Source organism: Glandiceps talaboti, chromosome 8 (assembly GCF_964340395.1).
Source record: "Glandiceps talaboti chromosome 8, keGlaTala1.1, whole genome shotgun sequence".
NCBI lineage: Eukaryota > Metazoa > Hemichordata > Enteropneusta > Spengelidae > Glandiceps > Glandiceps talaboti.
This window is the reverse complement of record NC_135556.1, coordinates 9,460,545-9,470,120: the sequence shown is the minus strand read 5'-3', so window position 1 is coordinate 9,470,120 and position 9,576 is coordinate 9,460,545. Positions and strand designations below refer to the sequence as shown.

The window sequence follows — 9,576 nt, the reverse complement described above, 5'->3', positions numbered from 1 at the left end:
CTTATCTTGTTTCCGATATTATCAATATACTATTATAATATAATAGCGATAAACCACCCCTGGGGAAGGTATACCACTCGGTTTTGACCAGTGAACTCAATATATGCACTCGCTATCGCTCGTGCATATATTTCGTTCACTGGTCAAAACCTCTTGGTATACCATCCCCAGGGGGTGGTTTATTGCTTAATTTTTGTTGAACCTGGGTCGAGCATGGTAATACACATTCTCAACTGTCTTCAAACGATAATACTTTCCCACATTCCAAAAACAGTGTTTGATCTCAATTTTCAAATCCAGTAGTTTTTACAATAGTTCACATGTGTTGTTGGTGTAAAACCAATCGTATCCAGATATTGAACACCATATACTACATTCGTTGCTGGTGTGATGATGTGGGTGCGCCATATCCAGTTGAATTTTACACTTTTCTCTACAAAATGAAGAACCCAGCTTGACTTTATTGAAACGAGGAATAATTGAGGTAGCAAACCAACATTCAACATCTACATATTTTATTTGTCAGAAATCGAAAAGAAAACCAAACTGACATATCAAGTGGGGAAAAGGAATTAGTTAAGTAAACACATCGGCAATGAAAGGTAAATAAAAAAAATAAATTTAAACTCCTGGCCTGACCATGAAACGGGTTTGCGGAAAACATATACAGCAATATATAAACATATAACACAAAACAAAAACAAACAAAAGCAAAACAAAAACAAACAAACAAATGCATGGAGAGCAATGTCTTAATACAAATATTTATGCCTGTTGAATATATAGAAGGGGCAAACGAGGGTTTATGACAATGTTAACTTTCAAAAGCATTATCTAGTCATCGCTTTCTGACGTGAAAGTTTAATAGAACAATGTGTGTTTTTATTACAGATTTTTCTGAAGTGCTGCCACTAATGCAATTCTTAATTCTGTGGAGTTGGTTTTTAAATTGTTCGAGCGCGCGCGTGTGTGTGTGCGCGCGCGCGTGATTAAATTCAATGTGCATTCAATCAGAAATGTCAGCCATATGACAAAAACAAACATGCGTGTAGAAAACTGCCGTATTAAATTTACAGTTCGTTATAAATTAGAATTCATCTTGCGATTCATTCAGAAGTTTGATATTATAGTAATTTTCCGATTTGCGTTAGTTTTGAAAAGCCAAGCTGCATTATTTCATCTGGGCTGTGAAACAATAGCCCCGTCTACACATAGGTCATCCTGCCTGAGGCAGTCCCAAGTCCTACCTGAGGTAGGATAGATTTGTGTCTACACGTAGGAAGGTTACAGCGGAGATGTCGCGCCTTCCGTCCTGACAGTACATAGGACGAAGTCAGGAGAGTATCAGGAAACCTCTCAAAGGTGTCCTAAGTCAGGACGGTTTCAGGACAGGTTCGGGACGCGTTTGCGTCTACACGGGCTTCAAACTATCCCGAATCCTACCTCAGGTAGGATTTTTAGTGCCGTGTAGACGGGGCTATTGTCTTACAGGTAATTATTGCAATGAATATTGACAACATGCAATTCCAGTCTTTACAGTAACTACAACGTACGAGTATATTAAATTATAAAAGTCTTAAAAGTCATCGGCCAAGCTTCTACCTTTAGTAATTAGATTTGATAATTGCTTCTACGATTTCGGCTGCTGGAAAATCCATGGCTATCATTCCCCATCTATTTCTGCCTGGATACCGTCTCAAATATTGCATCAGCTTTGGGTTGATTCTACCAGCGACTGCATCTGGATAAGCACCTAAACCTGTACCACTCGAAAAGGTAAGGTACAAGGTTGAGGTTCGACCATGTCTTGCCTTCTGCAAGTGAGCTTTCACATAGTCGAATTTGGCATCAATACTGGACGGTAGTATAGTTGAGACATGATAATGGTCTTCTATCTTGAGCGATGAGTAGCAAATGAAATCACTTGATCCATCAAAATCATCAAGAATAACAATTTTCCCACGGACGTCACCGATTTTGGGGGGATTATTGGTGCGCGGGGATCTATAGAACCATTTTCCACCGTAATTACAAACATTGAACTCTAATGAACTCTTCATGCTACGGCTATTACTAACGTGTTCATGTTCCTCCTTCACCCGCATGATTATGACTTCTGACGAATGTTTGCTGAGAAATTTGATCACGTCATGAAGAACGTCTTCAAAGTGTGCGTTCTGGAAAGCCTGTCCGTGGTGAATCGTCAAACAATTGCTGAAATGTCTACAGCGTATATCCAGGAAACGAATACCAGCCTCCAGCTGCTTACACAATGTCCAATTTGTGGACTGACATCTAGCAATTGGCCCACCAGACCCTTCGAAAGTCATGGTATTATGTGTACCAGGAATGGAGAGGTTTGCCAATGACCTGCCATCTGGAATTCGAGACATCCAATTCGGGTCGTAATGTAATTTACTTTTAGTATCGCCCATTTTCGAGTTCCTTTACTCGACCGTCATGCAGCTATCCTGAATCTTGCTGTTAGCTAAAGTCTGCACTTCAGGGGAAGGTCCGAGTTCTATGAAGCTTTTTAAGGAGCGGCCCATGTGCAAGTGGGGAGTTAATAATTAATGCCATTGAAGTTAATGATCGATCAACAAAATTATAATGGTATAGTAATGTACTGAACCTGAGTGGGCAATCACACACCATTTCTTTCAAAAGTGTAGAGCTTTGTTGACATAACCAACAAGCTATTTACTTCATGAAAGCGTTTGGATTGAAATAGCCCAATGACCACTGACATTCAATAGTTCCGCTCCAACACGAACGCCGTCACCGTGCCACTTCTACTCTACACCATAAAATTACAATATCTAACAACTAATATTATCAGAAGCCATGTCATTTGTGTGCGAGTGTATCGCACGTAAGGAATGTTTTAATTGCGTCATATCTGTCAATCACTTTACAAGCTTTTGCTTGCACTAAGATGGCAAGCCTAACATCACCAAAGTCGTCTTACTTACATGCATATGATCAAGTATGCCGATTTTACTCGTGGGTCAACATATTATCTCCGACATAGAAACAGAAATCACAACACTCAAACAAGACAAATATCGACGTTACATTTCGAATTTTCCATATCGTTATACGTAACATTATAAAGGTCCCAGTCAAAAAGTCTTTTGGGTCAACCTTGCTTGTGAAGGGTTTGCACATAGTCACTTCATGACTTACTTTTAGCGTTAAATATTCAAGAAGGTATTCGAGAGGTAATATCGACAACGTTAATCATACTAAACTTGTCAATAAGTGAATCGAGGGAAATAAGTGTGTATAGCGCCACTGATTTGCAACCCATCTTATACTATAGTCATTTTATCACTAATTCTGACAAAGGTGTTCAAAGAAAGTAAAATATAGGAAAACACAGAAAAAGTAACATTTATTTTAGGACTTTGAAAATGTAACTGAGATCGCAGTAGCTACAAAATAAGGTAAAAGAATTGAAAGTATACCACTGTAGCTTGCGTTACATTAGTAGCCCAACGTCAGCGGTGGTACGGTACACTTAACATCTCTCCACTGATCACCTTTCAAATGCGCAAGTACTATTTTGATGAATCTATATAGTTTCTTATACTTAACTTCTTGTTGATTATAATAAGCTACCTATATATTACACACACATACCTGTTTTCCTGGCTGTTCTAGATGGAAAGAATGCCTTTCTATTTAAAGGTACGACTGCTGGTGCCTGGGACCCTATTTTGCATATGACTGACTGTATGTTTGGAGGTGGAGAACTTGTGATGACTCACTGGCAAGTAATCACCAAAATATAAACATTCCTTATCTGGGCTGTTCACATGCAAATGCCGCATATTTGAATAAACCTGAGTGACACACAATCTAAACAGCTGTTTGCAGGGGAATTTGTCTCATTTTGAAAGTTTTTTTTCATTCTGTGAAACATACAGATTGATTTTCAACTAATTTGTGTATCAAGTTACCATCCTACGACATTCACAATTTGTACATGATACATGACCTGTGTGTTTCTCGGAGCACAGAAAAAAATGCTGAAAACAAGACCCAGAAGCTAGTGCTCTGTACAGCAGTTTGATTTTCCCGCATTTGCATAGATTAGCCGTAATCCTCTTTATATAGGACAGTTCTGTGTTTAAACATTATGCTAAGTTCTACAATTTTATACTTAATTTTTTTCGGCCAAAGGATACTGTTTTGCAAGCAAGCAGATACTTTTTGTTAGTTGTGACCTAAAATACTACCTTAAGCCAAGTTCCATGTCTTTGACCTGTTTGTTGCATCAAGCTGAAAAAAGGGTTCCCACTACTGAGATGTGTTGGGACGTGTCCTTCCCATGGTGTCAACATCCCACAGGATGCAAATAAATGATAACAAATTCGTCTGCAAGTCAACGCATCAGCCGAACTTTAATTACTCTTCGTCACCAAAAGTACTACAGTTCACAGGTTTGTAATACCAGACCTTACATACAACGGTCCGCATACTACAACAACGTACCACAGTACCCAATCTAAATTAAAATCTGATGTGGTGAAAGCGACTAGAATACCTCGTTTTGTGTTGTTTGGTTTGTTCCGAGTGATCGCCACCTTCCCATATCTGAACCTGTGTAATAGACAATCGCGTTTGAATCTCACGCTTTCGAGTAGCCAATCAGGATGAGCGTTACGTTGGCAGCTGCGCATCCTGGAGAACGGAGACTTGCATAGCAGGTTAGTCGACGACACGACCCGTTAATTCGTAGTAGATTGCATAGCAGCTGATAAATCTGTTCCCATTTTAAATAACCGTATAACAGTAATCCCTTTCTCTTCGTTCTGTGCTGAGTGTGATTGTTTGATGTTGATGTTAAACACTTTGTGGGGAAATTATATAATTAAGGGATAGGGGAGAGTTCGTTGTTTCCGATGAGGATAATATTGATAATAGGGATGACCGACTTCTGTTGAAAGTTCGTTGAACTTCAGTCGGCCACCAACCAAATCATAAATATATCTAGATATTGTCTTCTCCCATAATGATACCTTCGTTCGTTGCTTTAGCGTTGATCTTCGTTCGTAGCGTTACCATAACGTTGATCTTCTTTCGATGACGATTCGATGTTTCGCTGGATTCGATGATTCAGGTATTATGGGAGGGCGATCTATAGTATAGGGTTGACGACACAAAGATCGCCAGAGAATACGCTCAACAAGAATATCTCAAATAACTCCATTTCCTCATTTCATTTGTAGAAATAGTGACAATTCTGGGCAAACTGATCAAGGCGGTGATCACCCAGAGCAAACGGCACACAACGATGGAAATAGAGGTAAATACAGGCATCTAGCCGCTTTCACCACATCAGATTTTAATCAGATTGCACAGGACCATACAACATACCGGTCCGCGATACTCGACGGTTCACGCTAAAGGCCTTGTGAAACTGGCAAAGCACATGCAACTTTGGGTATTTTGCGCTCAGACTGACTGCAATGTTACAAACTGTCCGGATGTGACGTAGTTCTTCCGGATTGCCAGTTTTCTGTACTCTTAAAAGGTACTAAGCTGTTCCGACATAACACGTTTTGGGCCAAAACTATTATAAACAGTAATTACTATATGTCAACTAAACTACTAAACAAATCTTACGAGGTGGAGGCGCCTCCCGTCATTACAACCTAATTGCCGGAAATCATTAATTTATGTAAACAATCAATTAAAACTAAAATCTATATCAACAAATTTCATACGATGAGAGCGCATTATTATGGTGGATATACAAAATTTGAAACTTGCATTTTTCAAGATATAGCCTAATTACCGAAAATCATTAATTATGCAACTTACTCATTAAAATGGAAAATTATGTCAACCGGCTTTATATGATATATGTGCTTTGTAATGGTTGATGTATGTGCATAATTATATGAAATTTGGAGTGTGTATCTTAATGGATATAGCTTTAATTACTGAAAATCATTTAGTATTCAAATTACTTAATAAACGTGAAACTTATGTAAACACACTTGACAGGATTTGTACGCATTGTGTGGTTGCATATGTACTAAATTATATTAAATTTGAAGCTTGCAGTCTTAATTTAGATATAGCCTAGCGAAAGTAAGTTTGTTATCATTGATGTATGTGCCAGATTAATATGGAATTTGAAGTATGAATTCGTTACATATAGCTTAATTACTGAAAATCATTAATTATACAAATTACACATTAAAAAGACTATAAATTACATCAACAAACTCTATAGGACATGTGCATTGTTATGGTTAAGTTATGTACCAAATTATAATGCATATTGCATATATTGCTAGTATGTATTCTTTAGATATAGTCTTAAAACGCTTAATTATGCAAATGACTATTTTATCTTCATTAGACGTTTACCAAAATCATATCAGTGCTTTTCAGTACCATCTGAAAGATGTGTATCAAATTTCATTACAATTGATGTAGTGTGGTTTTTGTGCTATGTCCACAGACAGACAGACACAGACACACACACACACACACACACACACACAGATACAATAACATTATCTTCACTTATGGAACGTAAACACTCACTCCTTTCCAGTTGCTCTTGCAAAAAATGCTTTTGTGGTGACTGAAACAAATTTTGTTGGGTCCAAAATCGTTGCCCCCCCCCCCCCTGAAATCCATTTATGGACATGTCTCCAATCCGTCGCAACAGTAGACGTCATACTTCCTCGATTTGTCAGGGAATCCCCAGAAAATGACTCCACTTTGTCCACCGCATTCGGTACGAGCTGTCTGCATCGAAAATCTAATACTGCCGTCAGATAACCAACCAACTCTGCACCTTTGAAAGCCACCCTGCCAAGCTTCGTACATGTCGTCGGGAGAAGCAATTTGGGCGCCAAGGCTTTTGCATTTATTCACTGCCTCATCGAAATTCAGACTATATCGTCCTCCAGGACCTTCAGCAAGGAAGAATTTCACCCGCGCTGTGTAATGGAAACAAAATAAAAAATAGGTCTTTTTGTTGTTGTTGTTGTTGTTGTTGTTGTTGTTGTTGTCGTCGTCGTCGTTGTTGCTGTTGTTGTTTATGATGTAGTTGTCGTTATTGTCGTCGTTGATGTTGTTGATAAAGATGTTGTTGTTGTTGTTGTTGTTGTTATTGTTGTTGGATGGCCCTATTGATAGTGGATAGCTGATCTAGCATGGCACGACACATATATCTCACAGACTAGGTATTCCCTTTATATGGTTTGTAATGTTAAAATTTATGTTTCTCCGTTCTTTGAATATTGATGAGAGACACGCTCACGTTTAATAATCAACACATAACGTAATTGATGGAATGGACCTTGCTAGATGTAGACATTTGTTTAGTCAAATAAACACCAATTCGATAGACAAATTTGAACATAAAGTATGTCTCCTTCGAAATAACAAAAAAATTGTAAAGGCTTTTCACGGCAAAGTTCGTATATATTTTTTGTATTATTATAAATCAATGTAATCATAACATTATCACTTGCCTAGGGTAGTCAATGGTCTAGCCATTATTGTTGTCATGAAGTCAGAAGTTATTGCTGTAGTGGCCATCTCAGATGTTTGTTTTTTTGGTTCCAACGTATACATCGGAAAAGTCGTCTCCGGATCAGTTATCATAGTGCTTGAGTTAGTTGTTTCCCCAACCACTGTGCTGTCGAGAGTGTTTTGTTGGGAAGTCGCTGTGGCAAGAGATGTTTCAGTATTCATGGTAGTCATGGGTACGTTAAGGTCAGTCACTGCATCGATGGTGGTTTTGTAGAATTCTGGTGTTTCATCATCATTAGTAGTAGGTTTTAATATAGTTGTTACCATTTCGGCAGATTGACTAGCCGGTGGAGGAACGGACAAAGTCACATGTCTTGTTGGGTTTCTCAGAATTGGTGAATTTCGAAAACAGCTGCCAGTATTTACACGGCCACATGGTTTATGAGATTTAGTACAGTCAGTCTGGTGACCTACGAAACAGACATTAAAAGAAGCGTCTTCATTGGGTCTAACTTTGACTTGTTTTGGTTTATTTAGAATGCTAGGCGAGAAATATAAATCGTACTATTGTCTGCCATTTTGTCAAATTTGCATATCGCATCGCTCGTGAAATGTGACATACATATTTCTATATGATATACCTTTATACAAGGTTTGAATGAAATCGAATATTGCATGTCAGGCAAATAAGTTGTAGTATGGATTGCCACACGCACAGATAGACACAGACGGATGGAGACAGTCCATTCCTATAATCCCACCCTCTAAAAAAAGTGTGTGTGTGTGTGGGGGGGGGGGGGGCCTAAAAACGCAAACGTCACTGAAATTTGTCAAGATAAAGTTGTTTGAATATTTCCCTATTTTTGACACCGATTTTATGAACTTATAATGAGCAATTTCAAACTAATATTTCAGTACAGCTAGGAATTTTAGCAAACCAATGGAAGTAAAAATTGAATTTCTCTAAGTATGATCTCTCAAGCAAAGGATAATCTGTCCATTGATCGGCCCATTAAAAGTACAGTTATGATAATAAAAATAAAAAACACCTGTTTGACTAAACATGTAACTTGAAATGGCTGGTATATGGCAGGCTTTGGCACTTAGTAACAATTGACATGCCTATATACGTATCAATATATCAGGCGTGTACCCACAGCAATATATACAGAATATTAATTTACCCACATCGCTGTTGACAACCCTGTGTCGGTTGTGCTATCACATACCAGAACCACTCTATTAGAGGGTCTGCACTGGACCTGTTACAGTAGTGAAATTTTATTTGGTGTGTACATTGTAAGTAACAGAGTGGAACACAGGAAAGAATTATTAGAAGTAAATTTGTCGGAACAGTCAAAGAAATTTTGAAACATTTGCCGCTGGTTAGACTTTGATGAGATAAAGGTCACTTGCTTTGAAGTTCCGCTTTGTGATAAGCCGACGCTGAGCTGCCCTAACTTGAAGGTAATTCTCATTTAATTTGTATTAAGTAATAACATCGGAGTCTTTGTAATCATCATCATCATCATCATCATCATCATCATCACACACACACACACACACACACACACACACACACACACACACACACTTAAACACACCGCAGAAAAAGCAAGATTCTACATGGACGACAGATTTGTGTTCTGCAGGCAATCAATGGTACGAATACGGAAGCCTTGATGGTTACAGGCAAGGTTTCTTATTTGCATATTTACAGTTCAATGAGTGCAATCACAGCGGCCAAGATTACTAGTAGTAGTAATAGTAAAATGTGCGAAAAATAAAGACTAATAAAAATAAAATACATTTGAGCATTCGGTTGCGACTAACTTTGACTTTATTACATCATTCTTGTAGGTAACCATCTTTGATGATAATGATACTCAGCATTAACGTTTTAAGGATGGAGAGATATTTTAGGAAATTTTAATTCTATGTATGTATGTATGTATGTATGTATGTATGTATGTATGTATGTATGTATGTATGTATGTATGTATGTCTGTCTGTCTGTCTGTCTGTCTGCGTGCGTGCGTGCGTGTGTGCGTGCATGCATGCATGCATGCATGT

The 9,576-nt window shown here is 38.2% G+C and overlaps 1 protein-coding gene across 1 annotated transcript; it reads right to left on the bottom strand.

Annotated features, from left to right (window-relative positions):
• Positions 1 to 1,604: 1,604 nt before the first annotated feature.
• LOC144439145 (1-phosphatidylinositol phosphodiesterase-like) lies at positions 1,605 to 2,435 on the bottom strand. Its single transcript, XM_078128414.1, has one exon. The coding sequence runs from the start codon at positions 2,433 to 2,435 to the stop codon at positions 1,605 to 1,607; it is 831 nt and encodes a 276-aa protein (XP_077984540.1).
• Positions 2,436 to 9,576: the final 7,141 nt, after the last annotated feature.